The sequence below is a fragment of the Cetorhinus maximus genome, chromosome 13 (genome assembly GCF_964194155.1).
Source record: "Cetorhinus maximus chromosome 13, sCetMax3.hap1.1, whole genome shotgun sequence".
Classification (NCBI taxonomy): Eukaryota; Metazoa; Chordata; class Chondrichthyes; order Lamniformes; family Cetorhinidae; genus Cetorhinus; species Cetorhinus maximus.
In genome coordinates this window covers 26,531,812-26,549,606 of record NC_135891.1, presented here as the reverse complement: position 1 = coordinate 26,549,606, position 17,795 = coordinate 26,531,812, and the positions used below count along the sequence as shown (strand labels likewise).

Here is a 17,795-nt window from a genome sequence, read left to right as displayed (position 1 = left end):
CGTCAATTATTCTAATACACAAAAGCCTAATTTTAACTTATTTACATATAGATATGTTGGAAAACCTGCTTCTAATATTGAAGTTATCCTGCCAATTATGAAATGAGATAACCAGATTTCACATTCAGGTTATCAAATTAATCCCAGAATACGCCCCAGAATGTTCAGTAGAACTTTAAAGGGAAAAGTAAAATTAAAACCTTTTCATTTGCAGTTTAATGCTGTCTTAAAACTGCCTCTTTACAATGTTTTCAGAGGCCTGATTAAATTCACAGGCCATCCATTATACAACAAGAAAGGCTATATTTTACTCTTTTAAAAAAAGGTTAATAATAGTATAAGTATAAAACAGCATGTTTCATGATTGTCAATCAAAATGGCGATGAGCAATCTTCCTGCAGGATTTTTGTGAAACCTGAAACAAACAAAATGCATGTGATAATTCTCCTTTCACCCTTCACAAGCAGGTATCAAGTTACTTAACTGTTGCAAATTATGAAGATGCTATTAATTCAGCTGTGGTACAAAACTAGTAGAACATTTGAGAAAATCCCACTTCATAAATCACCTTTTGATATGGCAGAGTAACTTACATAAGCAACACAATGTGTGGCAAAATGCTGTGGAACTCATCGACTCTACCACTTTAAGGAAGTCTGGCAGAAAAGTCTCAAGTACCAAGTCAATTTTCGTAATCACATTTATTTCGATAGGCTAAATTTGCAAACTATGTGAGGGCCAAGGCAGATAGTGCACCCTCCCCGAAGCAACCATTAATTTCCAAGCAAACAACTGTTACGTCCATGGGTCTGTGCTTAATATGGTAATACATACACAAATGAAGAAAGTTACAAATGTAATCTATATTGTCCTCCTTCTTTCTTCACAGATCACGGAGAACTGTGTGGTCAGCAACATGAATCTGAAGAGCACTAATTCTCTCCCCTTGAGGCAAGTGTTGTGACAGATGTAAACATTTCATGACAAATATATAGTGATGTGGTTGTGGAAGAATACGATGAAACACGGCATATTGGTGCAGGGCCTGCAGAATTGGGGTGCACAAGAGATTAGCTGATGCAAGAAAAATGTGCCTATTTTGCTACCAGATCCTCCTAAATTGTTCCAGGATACACATTTTCATGGACCTCTTTTCCAACTGTGGATTTAGATCATATGCATGGATGTGGACAGACATACATCATGGTATACTTATTTTTCTGCCGGGGCTACAGCAAGGGCACCTTCAGATATTTTACTATGTAAAAAGTGTTATATAAATGCAAGCTGAAGTTGTGTCCAATGTAGTGGAACAAATGATTGTTCTGTTCCCAAACTCTGCAGTCAGTTGTGAGATTCAGGTATATTTCATGTAAGTACAACCTTTAAGTTTCAGAACTGACTGAAATATTGGGATAGTACGATTGGAGGAAAAGAAAGAGCAAAGTTTCACACTGTTTCTACTGTTACCCGATTCTTGGTAGCCTTCCAGATTTATGGTAATTCTGCTTCTGCTAACATGGTTAAAACCAGCTTTGGCATTAAATAAGAAGAATTAGGCAGCTAAGTGATTCAGATTGGTAACTTTTCATCAGAACTGGAAAAGTTTTGAACTTCTGACTATTCCAATGCACTCCTGGTTATCTCCCATATTCTACCCTCCGTGAACTTAAGTTGATCCAAAACTTTGCTGCGCATGTGTTAACTTGCAGAAAATCGCTTTCACCTATCACCCTATACTTACCGACCTGCATTCGCTCCCAGTCAAGCAATATCTTGACTTTAAAATTCTCATCCTTGTTTTCAAATCCCTAAATGGCCTCATCCCTTCCTATCTCTGCATTCTCCTCTAGCCCTACAGTGCTCCAAGATATCTGTGCTCTTTTCATTCTGGTCTCTTGTGCATTCCCTAATAGGAGCATAGGTCTTAGGAGCAGGAGTAGACCATTCAGCCCTTCGAGCCTGCACAGCCATTCAACATGGTTATAGCTGATCGAGTTATGGTCTCAACTATACTTTCCTATCTGGCCCCCATAACTCTCTATTCCCTTGTTAATCAAAAATCTGTCTAATTCTGCCTTGAATAAATTTAATGACCAAGCCTCCACTGCTCTCGGAAGAAGAGAATTCCACAAACTAACAACCTTCTGAGAGAAAAAATATTCTTCTCGTCTCAGTCTTAAAAGGGAGACCTCTTATTCTGAAACTGTGTCCCCGAGTTCTAGTCTCTCCCATGAGTGCAGACATCCTCTGTCAAGTCCCCTCAGGATCTTATATGTTTCAATAGGATCACCGCTCGTTCTTCTAAACTCCAAAGGGTATAGGCCCAACCTGTTCAACCTTTCTTCACTGGGTAATCCGTTCATCCCCAGCACCGATTCTTGTGGTGCTCCACTAGTTATGGCTTGCCAACCCAAAAAAGACCCATTCATCCCTACTCTCTACTTCCTGTTAGCTAATCAATCCTTTAACCATGTTATTATGTTACCCCTATACCATGTGCTCTTATCTTGTGTAGTAACCTTTGATGTGGCACCTTATCAAATGCCTTTCGGAAATCCAAGTATACCACAACTACAGATTCCCCTTTATCCACCTTTCTTCTTACTTCCTCAAAAACTCAAATAAATTAATTAAACACGATTTCCCTTTCACAAAACCATGCTGACTCTGCTTGATCCCATTATGATTTTCTATTTGCTGTAACCTCCTTAATAATGGATTCTAGCAATTCCCCTAAGACAGATGTTAGGTTAACTGGCCTGTAGTTTCCTGCTTTATGTCTCCCTCCTTTCTTGAATGAAGGTGTTACATTGGCTACTTTCCAATCCACTGGGACTCTTCCAGAATCCAAGGAATTTTGGAAGATTATAACCAATGCATCTACTATCTCTGCAGACACTTCTTTTAAAACCCTAGGATGCAGGCCATCTTGTCCTGGGGACTTGTCAGCCTTTAGGTCTAATAGTTTTCCCAGCACCTTTTCCCTATCGATGGTGATTGTTTTAAGTTCCTCCCTCCCGTTCATCTTTTGATTTTCAAGTATCTTTAGGAAGTTTTCTAAATCTCCTGCAGTGAAGAGAGACACAAAGTACTTGTTCAATGCCTCTGCCCTTTCCTTGTTTTTCATTATCAATTCCCCAGACTCATTCTCTAGAGGACCAACACTAGCAATGGTTACTCTTTTCCTATTTAAATTCTTGTAGAAACCCTTCTTATCTGTTTTTATATTACTAGCTTTCTCTCACACTCAACTTTCTCCCTCTTTATTATCTTTGTAGTCATTCTTTGCTGGTTGTTAAAATCTGACCAATCTTCTGATCTACCATTAATCTTTGTAGATTTTTTACAGTGCTTCTTTCAATTTGATACAATCCTTAACTTCTTTATTCAGCTATGCATGATGCATCCTTCTCAAAGAATCTTTCTTTCTTACTGGGATAAATCTTTGCTCAGAGATATTAAATATATCTTTAAAAGTCTGCACTGCACCTCTACTGTCCTACTTTTTAAACTAGTTTCCCAGTTCACTTTAGCTAGCTCTGATTTCATACCCTTATAATTACCTTTATTCAGGTTTAAAACACTAGTCTTAGACCCACACTCCACCCCTTTAAACGGAAGATGAAATTCTATCATGTTATGATCGCTGAAAGCTAAAAGCTCCTTTACCATGAGGGTATTGATTAATCCTGTCTCACGACTCATTACCAGCTCTAGAATAGCCTGCTCCCTGGTTGGCTCTAGAATTTACTGCTCTAACAAACTGTCCCGCATACACTCTTATGAGCTCATTTTCTAGGCGACCTTTGCCAATTTGATTCTTCCTATCTACATGTAGATTGAGGTCACTCATGATTATTACAGTACCTTTCTTACATGCCCCATTTATTTCTTCCTGTATATTTTGTCCTATAGTGTAACTACTGTTAGGAGGCCTATAAAATACTCCCACAAGTGACCTCTTACCTTTCCTATTTCTCATCTCAACCAAAACTGATTCTACCTCTTGCTCTTTCGAGTTAAGGACATCTCTCACTACTGTACTAATGACATCCTTAATTAATAGAGGTACCCCTCCATCTTTTCCTAGCTTCCTATCTTTTTGAAATATCAAATACCCTTCTATATTCAGGTCCCAGCCTTGGTCACCCTGCAACCACGTCTCTGTCTGACTATCAGGTTATATTTATTTCTATCTGAGCTAATGATTCATCCATTTTGTTATGAATGCTGTGTGCATTCAGATACAAAGACTTTAACTTGTCTTTTGACCATTTTTGCAGTCTCTGGCCTTATCTGCTGCTTCACTCGTTTGTATGCTCTGTCCCTCCTGCCCCGCTCTGATTATCTTTACCCAAATCATGACCCTGCTCTAGTACCTCATTTTTACCCTTTGATTTTTTACATCTCCTCTCACAAGATCCCTTCCCCCCAATATTTAGTTAAAAGCCCTCTCTAATGCCCTAGTTATATGACTCGTCAGAACACAGGTCCCAACACGGTTCAGATGAAACCCATTCCAACGGTACAGCTTCCAATTTCCCCAGTACTGGTGCCAGTGCCCCATGAATCGAACTCATTTCTCCCACACCAGTCTTTGAGCCACACATTCATTTCTCTAATCTTATTTACCCTACATAAAATTTGCTTGTGGCTCAGGTTACTACCTGAGATTATTACCTTTGAGGTTCTGCTTTTTAATTTGGCTCCTAGCTGCTCATAATCCATAAACAGAACCTCTTTCCTTGTCCTATCTATGTCATTGGTATCAATGTGGACCACGACAACTGGATCCTCTGCCTCCCACTGCAAGTTTCTATCCAGCCCCAAGCAGATGTCCAGAACCCTGGTACCAGGCAGGCAACACAGCCATCTGGACTCACACTCTTGACTGCAGAGATCTCTGTCAAACCCCCGACTTTACTGTCCTCCAACACCTCTCATATCAATTTTATTCATATCAACCCCTCCCACCCCCACTTTATTGGCTTCCTGTACCAGTTTGCTCATCCACCCTGCAGCCCCTGCTTTTGTCCTCACAAGTTGCAAAGGCTTTAAACCTATTAAATAATTGCAAGGGCTGAGGTTCCTCCATTTCTACCTTCTCGATCCCCTTACCTGTCTCACTCACAGTCACACCCTCCTGTCCATGACTGTGGACCAAATCAGAAGACCCTAACCCAAGGGATGTCTCAGCCTCCTGAAACAGAGTGTCCAGGTAACTTTTCCTCTCCCTGATGCATCGCAGTGTCTGCAGCTTGGCCTCCAGCTCAATGACTCTGAGCCAAATCTCCTCAAGCTGCCGACACTTACTGCAGATGTGTTTGCTCTGGATCAGACTGGTGTCCAGGAACTCCCACAGCCTGCAGTCGCAACACACCATCTGCACTGCCATCTTTATTATGTTTTAATTAATTTATTATTATTTTAATTAATTTACAATTAATAATCCCCACTACTCCCAATGAGCTCTACTACTGCTAGTAAATCTTACTAATACTAATAAAACCTTATAATTACCAATAAATCACCTTAGTTTTGAAAGGTAAATGAGCAAAATACTCACCAACCAATCACTTACCTGCTTCCCTCTTCCCTCACTGCACTGAATTCCCTTACCCACCAAGTTCCCAAGTTCACACTCTGTGACTAGCTGCACTCAGTTATGAGCTCTTGTCTTTGTGTTTGCTTATTTCATGCACTTAGCAAGACCACCTCTATTTATGCTAGCTGAAATTCTATAGAGATGAGTCAGCTTTGCTGGATAGACAAACTAGCTAACTAATTAACTGCCTCTCCTGTAGGGAGCTTGTTTGTCACTAACTGACTGAAGGAAACTTAACTTTAGCAGTAAACTATAGTTAAATTCTAAATGCAAACTAGACCACATTTTAGAAAGAGATTAACTCTTGAATTAAATTAAACCTTAACTAAATTAAATTTGTTTACTCACCAAATTCCCACACTGACTAGATGTACTCAGTGATGAGCTGCTGTCTTCACGCTTGCTTACCCTATTATAATGGCTTCACCATTGCTGGCCTTGCCTTCAGTTGCCTAGGCTCTAAGCTCTGGAATTCTCTCCCTATACCTCGCCAGCTCTCTACCTCACTTGCCTCCTTTATGAAACCCCTTAGAACTACCTGTTTGATGAAGCTTATAGTCATCTTACCTAGTATCTCTTTATGTGGTTCTATGTCATACTTGGTTTTATAATGTTCCTGTGAAGCGCCTTGGATCATTTCAATACTTTAGAGGCACTATATAAACATAAGTTATTGTTGTTGTTGAAAATAGCTTTTCCAGTTCTGATGATAGCACTGACCTGAAACCTTAACTCTGTTTCTCTGTCCACATATATTGCCTAACCTGCTGACTATTTCCAACATTTGCTGATTTCATGTCAAATATCCAGCATTGGCAATATTTTGCTTTTGAAGAATAATTAAATATCTATTGAAGCTCATTAATGGTTTTCACACCTCTGTTAGAGGGACCAATTGAACAGTTGCTGATAAATATAAACGAGCAAAGCACCTAATCATTCCTAAATATTTATTTATTTCACTTAGGTGCTCGTAAATTACTATCCTACTAAACCAGCAGGTTAGAATTGGAGGAAATCAGTTCTCAGCTGATCATCCATTTAAAGTAGATAGCGTGAATTGTATTAATTAATTAGAATTGGAAAGGAAAATAGTTTAAAATTACAGATTGTGGAATATAGGTAATGACCATCGTGAGGAGGCTGAACTGAAATATCTTATTTTAGACATAATCCTGCTACCAATCAGTGCAGCAGTGTGATATCTTCCATTTCTGACTTTGGCTTGTTCAGTCTTTTTATTATCTGATCACCCTAAGGCTACCCAGGATTACCATATCGATGCCATACCAGCCAGATCAACATAACACCCTTGATTTCAAACAGTTCACAAACCTCAGGTAAACATAAAATTCTTTTGCCTATGAAAATAGTTTGTCCCTATACAAGATGTTTAATATTAAACTGCAGACATGAAACTGTCGTTCACATATCCCCTGTAGAAGTAATAAGCCCATAATCCTACTACTATGGGACAACAAACATTATTCAATCAGTATGCAAAAAAGGTTATTTTTCCAGTTACGCCTCTAAATACCTGTGCAGCCACTTGTCTATAAATTTTAAAAAGTGGAAAGTGATAAAGGATAGCAGTCATACCCAGTTTTAACTTGCTTGGCGAATGCTTACAGGTGACCATGAAATAGAGATCCAGAGAACTCATAACAGCTCACTGTTCTACACTCGGAAGGAATAGTGGGCATGGTGAGGACATGCTATCCAGCAGTGGCATGCACGAAGAAGAACAATAGCAGCCCGTTAGTGCTTATTTCAGCGGCAATTCTGTGCAATCATATAGCATACAAAAGTCACTTCAGGTTCCACCTTGAAGCCAATGAGTCTCCAACATCTTCAGCAATGCAGACTCTTGGCAGGTGCATTGTAGAAAGAACTAACAGACTTTCTGACCCCATGCAGCTCACTGGCCAGCTGCAATAATAAAATTAATTACATAAACATACACAATTTTTAACAAAGTGAATCAACAGTGTTTATTTCCCAATTTAATAAGTTTATATGTGCTTGGGTTTAAGGCTCTACAGTTTTAAATGCTGTGGCAAAATCTTTAATGTTGGAAGTGGCTAAGCAAGTAATGATTAAGTTACTAGTTTGGATATAATCAGCAGCAATTGTTTCATCTTGAGTTTGAGGCCTAGATGAGGTTTCTTTAGGGTTTGCCTGTTACCCTAAGAATGCTACCATAGACTGTTATTCAGAAAAAAAATTCTTGTTTATTTGCAGATCTATATACATCTCAGTACTCTACATGATGTTGTACTCCTACTTCCCACCAGATCTCAGTCTCTTAGTTATGTGACATTGCATCATAATTACATCAGTAGTTACATCAGTATTGGGTGCTCCTGATGTTAACCCTTTACTCTACAGTAATAAAACCTGGTCAACATTCAGGCTTGATTGGGCAAGCAACATTTGTGCCATAGATGTGCCAGGCAATGGTCATCTCCAACAAGAGAGAATCTAACCATGTCCCCTTGATGTTCAAATGCATGACCATCACTGAATCCCTCACTATCAACATCCCTGGCAGTTACCATTGACCAGAAACTTAACAGGACCATCCATCTAAATGCCATGGCTACAAGAGCATTTGAGAGCCTGGGAATTCAGCGGCAAGTAACTCACCTTTTGATTCCCCAAAGCCTGTCCACCAGGCACAAGTCAGGAGTGTGATGGAATACTCTCCACTTGCCAGGATGAGTACAGCTCCAACAACACTTAAGAAGATCAACACCATCCAGGACAAAGCAGCCCGCTTAATCGGTACCCCATGCACCACCTTGGCTCAATTGGGCCTGGGTGGGAGGGCTGTCTGACACCTTTACTGCTACTGGCAGGATGGCATGGGGACAGGGAAACAATGGGCATGCCACCCCATGCCATTTTACAGTCAACCTTGCTCTAAAAATCCAGCCATTCACTCCCTCCGCCACCAGTGCACTTTTGCAGCAGTATGTACCATCTGGAAGGTGTACTACAGCAACTTGCCAAGCCTCCTTCAACAGCAACTTTCAAACCTGCAACCTAGAGGTCAAGGGTAGCAGACAAATGGGAACACCACTACCTACAAGTTTCCCTCCAAGCCACACACCATCCTGACCTGGAACTTTATCGCTGTTCCTTCACTGTTGCTGGGTCAATAATCTGGAATTCCTAACAGCACTGTGGGTGTTCCTATACCACATTGCCTGTAGTGGTTCAAGAAGGTGGTTCGCCGCCACCACCTTCTCAAGGGCAATTAGGGAAGGGCAACAAATTTTGCCCTTGCCAAGGATGCTCCCATCCTATGAATTAATTTTTAAAAATCTAATGGATGCCTTCAAAAACATATATTGGCTGGAAGGAACAGCTTTTAGTTCAATGTAAATATTATTGAGACTCAAGTCAACGAGATTTGATGGAAGGGCTAATGAAATGCCATTATATAAAACCACATTTTTATACCAGTATTGAAAAGCTATATTCTGGCTATCAACTAGTCGCTGGCTTTCCTATTTTGACTCCTGATTTAATGCTGTGCTGGTCACAGATTGAAAACGAACTTCATCTGATTATTCACCTAAGATTATTCACACTTTACGGAGGTCGGCCAGTGGAGTAGCCTGATATTTTCCACAATAAAGAGTGAGACTGTGTGTTAGCTATCCAGAAGCTCACAAGCGCTTGTCAACAGAAGGAGCCGTTCAGATGAGTGGTTGATTTTTCCGACTCATCCAGGAACTTTCACATTTCAACAACTGGTTTGCATTTTGATTGCGTTGCCAGAGTATCGTAGCTAACCGCTCCTGAAAGGCTATTTAGTTTCGAAGCTAAGGCGTTTCGCTTTAAGTCACTAGCTTTCAGTGGAACGTCTGATCCGGATTTTAAAAATTGTTAGAACTTAATGCAGATCTATCCTTCAACTTTTGGGGGCGGATGGCAGTAATTGGTGAACAGTTGGAATACCTGTGGCGTTTTATCCCAGCTTGTGAGTTGTGAAGATAAGACCGCCTGAACAAAAAGAAAGCTAAACTTTGAGGAGTTTTTTTTCTGGGAGGGTGTTATATTTCATTTATCCCGGTAAAATAATCTCTGTCGAAATTAAACTTCAAATTAACAATTCCCCTTCATAGAACGCTAAAATCCGAAGCAATAATGGGGTAGAGCGTATGTATTGTATGAAGGATTTCAGTTACATTTGTATTACAATCTGAAGTGCTTGCTCAGACTGGTGTATTTTAAAGTAACAACAACAATACATAAATTAGGGTTAAAGCTGCAATGTAGCCCTCCCTCCCCGTCTCCTAAGTGGGAAAGAGTCATTGGCAAGGAGCACAGTTCGAATAAAGCTTTTGTCAAAATGTTTGCATTGGTTTTGTAGTTAATGGCTACAATGCGGTTCTAATATTTAATATAAGCATTCATTTAACGATCGAAACAAAATTGATATAAATTTACTCGGGAATGTTTCGTAACTATGGAACTTCTTTGTATATTTGATTAATTTAAGGGATACAGCAACAATATAGCAAACTATATATTAAGTAAAATAGCTCAGGACTACATCGTATGGGAACATTTATTTGAATACATTTGAATTCGTGAAGAAGTTTTAGCTCACCGCTTTGTAGGTCCGCTTCTGTCCAGCGTGTTTCGCCGTCTTCCCAGTCTCTGTTCCTGTTTCCACATGCATAGAATAAATGATGTCGAAAAAATCCTCCACCACAGCCACGCGTTTCAGAGAGATGCTCTCTTTAGCTGTGACTCCATCTCCAGTCTGTGAAAGCACATTACAACATTCACCAGCAGCAATCGTTTCAGAAATAATTTAGACTGTGCATCATAGCTGGGCGTGTGTATCCAACAAGCTAGCGACGCAGCGATAATTATTAATGTTATCAGTTATCACAAAGCAGGCGAACACACGTTACACATTCCAGATTTTGGTACCACTGGAAATCTCATTTGGGCCTTCAGCATATTTCAACTGAAAGCAAAAAACATGACGTCTAATTCCTCCGATTACCCTCTATCTCACTGCATAGACATTTGGCACAAGAATGTCCCATAATTTACTGTACACAGCTTTAATGGCTTAATCTTCCGCCTAAAATAGCAAAGATTTGACTTCACATGGAAGCGTGAACTAATACATTAGCTTTTGCTTTATACAATTTATAAATTGTCAATTTTTTTTTATAAAGCAACTTGGGAAGCTTTATTACGTTAATGCTCTATATAAATATAAGCTGTTGCATGTATATATATATATATAAGACAGTTAATCACATCTTTAGCGCGGGATTTGGTCGTCCTGTCTCCTTTAGCTATAACTCAATTCCGTCAATAGTATTTCAAAGTTATCATGTGATATTTATTCGATACATCAAGTTAAATAGGATAAACCAAACAGGAAGCAAACATAAATGTATCTTTTATTAAATTTCAATCATTTGAAAACCTTCACTAATATGGACTGACGTGGATATTGTTATCGGTCAAAACAGTTAACAACTATTTAGTCGCTCTGAGTGTATTTAAAATACAATTTTCATATGTAAAAGGTTTAGTGACATAGCTGAAAATTAGCAGGATTGCGAATTAAACGGCTCATTAATCACATCAGCCATCATTTTTCATTTAAAATCATTTCCAATTTATACCCCGCCCCCAGCAGCTTCGTGCCTAAGTGTTGAACCTCAGTTAATTACTGCCTGAAACAGCCTAACCCAGCAATGTGGGAACATAGTAAACGTCAGTGTGATCCATTGGATTTTTAAAATGTTATCTTGCAAATGGTCGTAATTGCTTCCAGCTACAAAATTAAACATTCTGGAGCCAGCTACAGGAGAGCATCACCAGAAGAGTCATACGGACTGGAAAGATTAACTCTGTTTCTCTCTCCACAGATGCTGCCAGACCGGCTGAGTTTCCCCGCCCCAGCATTTTCTGCTGTTATTTCAGATTTCCAGCATCTGCAGAATTTTGCTTTTATTTTAGTATCACGGGAGCGCCCAGATTGTTAGAAATCGGCTGCTGTTGAATCTGGGAAAAATACCTTCATGCTATACCATTGGTGGTACTAAAAAGATGTGCATTTATATATAGCCTTTTTTATATATGGCCTTTCACGACCCAAATTGCTCTACAACCAATGAAGTATTTTTGAAGTGTAGTCATTGTTCTCATGTGGGATATCAAAACGCATATTGATCTGTGGGGCATACTATCTGGACCGATAGAATGCTGCATTTACGGTGGTGTTACCTTTTGGATTAGATTAAACCATAGCCTGCTCTACCAGTTCAGATCCCAAGGCATATTTTCAACAAAGCGCAAAAACTGTTCCTGGTCAATATTTGCCCCTCTACCGAAACGACCAGAACAGATTAATTGGTCATGCATCTCATTGCTGTTGATGGGGCCCTGGCGTGTGCAAATCAGTTTGTTTACATAACAGTGCTACTAATTCTGTGGCTGTGAAATGTTGAGAACATGAATGGCCTAAATATATTCAATCTTTTAAAAATCTTTATACTTATTGGTTCTGAGAAACATTAGCAGCTCAAGACACACTATATAACGAAGACAGAATTGCAAGGCATGGTTTATGAAGAAATGATAAAATAAGGAACTGGAAAACCTTGTTACTTTAACAGATGATGGAAAATCCAGGTACACATTTGACCCATTTAGTAATTTTGACAAATCTGTCAGTATTCTGAGATAACTCAATTTAGCCTAACCATTTTTCTAATAATGAAGTTCCACATTTTAAGCAAGAAGTAAAGCTCCACCTCACATGAGTATCAGATTATGAATGATCTTCCAAACAAATTTGACTTTCTGGACAGGTAGCTATTGTGCCAAAAGATTTCTATGGATCACCTAATGCCTTATGAGTGAATATTAATTTGATCAGGCAACACTGAATTCATAGTCACAAATAAAACCAATATTGAAACCAGTCATAAAATATCAGATAAAAAGAAGAATTTCAAATGTGAACAAAAAGTGCTGCAAATAACAACATCTGTAAAAATCAAGGACATGTTAATATTTATGTTATAAGCCCTTTGTCATTACTGCTTTAAGGGAAATGGAGAACCTCAGACCACAGGTGTGGTTCTCAATGAAAAGAAAGAATGCAAGAGGCTTAAGAATGGGGGTCCAGGAGGATGGAGTAAGCTAAGTTAAAGAACAGATCCAAGGGTCTTTATGACAAACGTTGTTATGATCTGGTATCAAACTATTAAACCTAGCATGTCAACATGTCACAATTAATAGCTTTGTCAATATTTTAAAATGAGAGAATTGTGTGTCAACTTTCACTGTCACAATCTGTTGAATCACTAAAAGATGATTAAAACATTTGGCTTGTGTTTTTTTTCAAAGAAACTGAAATTTCTAATGCCCAAAGTTAAGTTTTAAACAAAATGAAAAAAATACATAAAACAATAACATTTACCCATTTAACTGTCCTTTGTGTCTTTTAATATCGTCATTAACATTTTTAGTTTAGAGCATCAACCTGTTTCAAAAGTATCGGCCTCACTCAGATATTACCTGACAGCAGATGCAGAGAGCTTTCAGCCACATCTACGTCAGCACATTTTGCAGGATTTCCGAGCATGATATCTCGGCACCAAAAAGAGTTGACAGGTGTGCCCCCTCCTATGAGTATTTGACGGTTTATTTACTTTTCCCAGAAGTCTTTGAAAGAAACTGAAGATCAGATTATCAAAGCTATACTCAGACAAGTTAGGCATTTATGTACATTTATTAACAAAAGCTGTTCTCTATTATATCCAATGGACAGCAGTGTCTGCCAGCAGTGTTTATAGAAGGAGTGCATGTCAGAAAAAATTGCACCCCAGCTTATGATTTTCAGTCCAGTAATTTTAATAAGCAGGAAAGTTCTGTTTAAATGCTTTACAGCAAGAACATAAACACTAATTGATGATGGAGAAAATGGTGGGAAAGTGCAATAGGGATTGACAATGGGTTAGGAAGGAGGCTGTTGAGCAGGAACATTATGGTGAGTTTGAATTTAATGCTTCATAAAGGCCAATAGCAGTTTAGGTCCCATCATGATGGATCATCTCTCTCACAAGCTGTTAGACTTGTCACCCAGTATTCCCTGATTCTAGAAGCTCTTCAATCTTGCTAGACTGTTTGCTTCACAATGGTCCAGTGTCCCCTCCTAAATCATGCTGAATCTCAGACACCCACTTCCAAATCCTGGAACTCCTGCTCCTCAATAAATCACAAACCCCTAGGTTGTATTTCCATTGCCTTGCCAATCCCAGAACCTTCACCAATGCTCCCAAACACTGACCTCCCTTCCCTGTGCCTCCAAATCCCAGGACCCCTTCCCAGTGACCTAACACCAATCCCAGAGATTGGCCAAGTTTTCCTATAACCATGTTCTCAAGTGTTACAAGTACATTTGGGCTGTACTCCAAGTGATCCCAGAATCTGCCTTCCCAGGTTCCGGCTAGACCACAAGATCCAATCACAGTACTGCTCAGCTTTGGTCACCTCCCAAATTGCAGAACAGTCCCCCAGTGATGATGTCAGTATCCTTACTAATATTAATTGACATAATAACTTTGTTCTTAAACGACTTTTGCATAACATCCTGTTCTTTTATTAAAATATTGTGGTGCAAACTTCCCATCCACAAATGCTTATAATGGTAGCATTTATACATTAGCACTTATAATTGAAAACCTTAACTAAGCAAGTCAGCATTCTATAATTGGAAAACCACATGTAACCATTTTGCCATAAGATGAACCAACCAGATGACTCAAAATGCTTTTCAAATGTCATTTCTTCTCAATAACTAATATTTGAACCTGACGGACAGAAACACAGAATGCTTTTCCTCATCTAAATTTAAGTTCCTTTTAAGAAAAAAATGACTTTCATTTTGAAAGCAGACAAAACCTGATAATCACCTCAGTTTTCATTATAGAAAATGTAAACAATTTAATTGCTAACACTAGGTGAGTTAAGGACAGTAAAAAGGAGAGGTTTACAGAAAGATACACTTCCAGGAACTAGTCACAAAACGCATATGTTTACAGAGATCTCTTAGAACATTACAAACAAGGGCTTACATTTATATAGTCACTTCACAGGATCATTATCATACAGCATTTCACACCAAGCCACATAAAGTTTTTTATTAGTACAAGTAACCAAATGTTTGGTCACAGAAATAGGTTTTAAAGAAGCAGAGAGTGGTGGAGAGGCTTAATGACAGAATTCCATAGATTAGAGTCTAGGCAACTGAAGACATGACCCGCATTGGTGGAGCGATGGAAAACAGAGATGCATAAGAGAGCAGTTGTGAAGCAGTGCAGAGATGTCTGTGGGCTGTAGGGCCAGAGAGAGACAGAGATAGAGAGGGTCAAGGCCAAAACTAAGGAACATATATACACTCAAATAGTTGCACCTTTCAAAGAATAATGAACAGAAATATTGAATTCAATTATTAAAGCTAGTAAAAATCTCAGAATACAATTTAATGATGAAGTGACAACAAGGCAGCATTTGACCAAGTGTGGCATCAAGGATCCCTAGCAAAATTGAAGTCGGTGGGAATCAGGGGCAAAACTCTCCAAAGGTCGGCATCATACCAAACACTAAAGAAGATGCTTGTGGCTGTTGGAGGCCAATCATCTCAGCCCCAGGATATCACTGCAGAGTTCCTCAGGGTAGTGCCCTAGGCCCAACCATGTTTAGCTGCTTCATTAATGATCTTACCTCTATCGTAAGGTCAGAAATGGGAATGTTTGCTGATGAATGCTCAATGCCATTTGTGACTCCTCAAGTATTAAAGCAGTATGTGCCCATATCCAGCAAGACCTGGACAACATTCAGGCTTGGGCTGACAAGTGAAAAGTAGCATTGGTGCCACGCAAGTGTCAGGCAATGACCATCTTCAACGAGAGAGAATCTAACCATATATCCATGACATTCAAAAGCATTACCATTGCTGAATTTCCCACCATCAACATCCTGGGGGTTACCATTGACTAGAAACTGAACTGGACCAGCCATATAAATAGCAAGGCTACAAGAGCAGGTCAGAGACTGGGAATTCTGTGGCGAGTAACTCACTTCCTGACTCCCCAAAGCCCTTCCACAATCAATAAGGTTCAAGCAGGGACTGTGATGGAACACTCTCCACTTGTCTAGATAATTGTAGCTCCAACAACACTCAAGAAGTTCAACACAATCCAAGACAAAGTAGATTGGCACCACATTCACTCCTTCCTGCACCGAATTACAGTGGCAGCAGCACTGCATACCATATACAAGATGCACTACAACTCACCAGCCTTCTTCCATCACTTTCCAAACCCGCAAACTTTACCACCTAGAATGACAAGGGCAGCAGATGTATGGGAACACCGCCACCTACAAATTCCCCTCCAAGCCACACACTATCCTGACTTACTGTTGCTGGGTCAAAATCCTGGAACTATCTTCCTTACAGTACTGTAAACGTACCTATGACAGATGAATTGCAACAATTTAAAAAGGTATTCTGAGCAGGTGAGGAGGGGTCAAATGGCTCTCCTCTTTGCCCTCTGCTCATTTGATCGCAACAGGTTTTTTTTGTTTAAAAAGGATATATTTGCCAATTTAGTGAGAACTTATCTGTTTACATGCTGTGATCATAAAAGAAACAGCAGGACAGGTCTTACTGAATTTAACAAAGGAAAAGGTCAGCTTTATTATACTTAGACCAATCTAAGAATACACACAGACTTTTGCACATACACACACACACACACACATATTTAAAGTTCACATACACACAAATACTGATTACGGAGTGGGGAAGAATAGGTTGGCTAAAGTAGAGTCCATAATAAAAAGTGAAAGAGTATACAGTCTTTTGTTTGGAGACTTGACTGACTTCAGGCTGAATTCAATGGTCTTGATGCTTTCGATTTAAAGATACAGATGATGGATTGTTCTTCGTGAGAAGGTAGTGTTGGGTTGGATTCTTTTTAGAAATCTCTGTCTGAAACAGGGTGTCCATGGATGGTTGCAGTCAGCAAACAAGACTTTTACCAGGTGGGTTGGAGAAAAAAGGAGGCAGGAGGAACTTCTCCCTAAGCTGTTTGTCCTCAGCTCTACTGAAAAAACATGTGCTTAAAACACATGAAGCGTTAGCTTGTCATGTGACCTTCCTTCTCCAACTACCAGGGGAATTCAAAAAAATGACATTATCCCTGTATTCGAAAGGTTAGCTTATGCCTGGAAGCTAACTGGGCCAGGGTCTGCTCTGAAGAAGAGTCACACGGTCTTGAAACATTTACTCTGTTTCTCTCTCCACAGATGCTGCCAGACCTGCTGAGTTTTTCCGGCATTTTCTGTTTCTATTTCAGATTTCCAGCATCCACAGCATTTTGCTTTTAGCCAGGGTCCCATTGTCCAAGCAATTAGTCTTAATGGCCCGTCTTCAACAGTTGAATATCTCAGATGATTGCCATAGATGCCGTGCTAATGAGACATTAAGTAATTGTCTTTGATTGGTTTCGCAGATAGACTAACTCCACACCAATGAATTGAAATATGGGACATATAATAATTAAAATTGGGGTTAGCCATCTTGGGCTGAGTTCAAATCACTTTAGCCTCTGTGCTTTTAAAAAGTCTGTTTTTAAAAGTTCAATTCATATTTCCAGCCAATGGATGAAAAATCACTATTTGGCATACAGCACATCTTCATGACAAAGGCAAGAAGACCGTCACCTTATCAAGGGCAATTAGGGATGAGTAACAACTGCTGGCATTGCCAGCAATGCTCACATGCCACAAAAGAAAACCCACAAAAAGTAAAATAAAAATGGAATGTTGCTCCTTCAATGACTTTAAAGCAGTGGTAGGATGATAAGCACCACTACTTAACTTCAGCTCATAATTTAGGCTGACACCTCAGTATAGTATGATGGGCATACTGCATGAGTGAAGGCACTATCTTTCACCTGTTACCTATGCTTATATATTTATACAGTGACTGTTTACATAGAAAAGTTCTTAGATATATCACAAAAATATCAAAGGAGAGATTAGGAGAAGTGGCCAAAGTCGTAGTTGAAGACATAATTTGAAGGAAAGACTGGAGGTGGTGAGGCAGAATAGTTTGCAGAAAGAATTTTAG

The 17,795-nt window shown here is 39.4% G+C and overlaps 1 protein-coding gene across 1 annotated transcript in view; it reads right to left on the bottom strand.

Moving 5' to 3' along the window:
• LOC144689126 (nucleolar protein 4-like) overlaps positions 1-17,795 on the bottom strand; it is an 88,144-nt gene that overhangs the window by 37,392 nt on the left and 32,957 nt on the right. Inside the window, exon 2 of the mRNA XM_078556265.1 lies at positions 10,230-10,385. Within this exon, the coding sequence (XP_078412391.1) occupies positions 10,230-10,385 (156 nt within the window). The remainder of the gene's footprint in view (positions 1-10,229; positions 10,386-17,795) is intronic.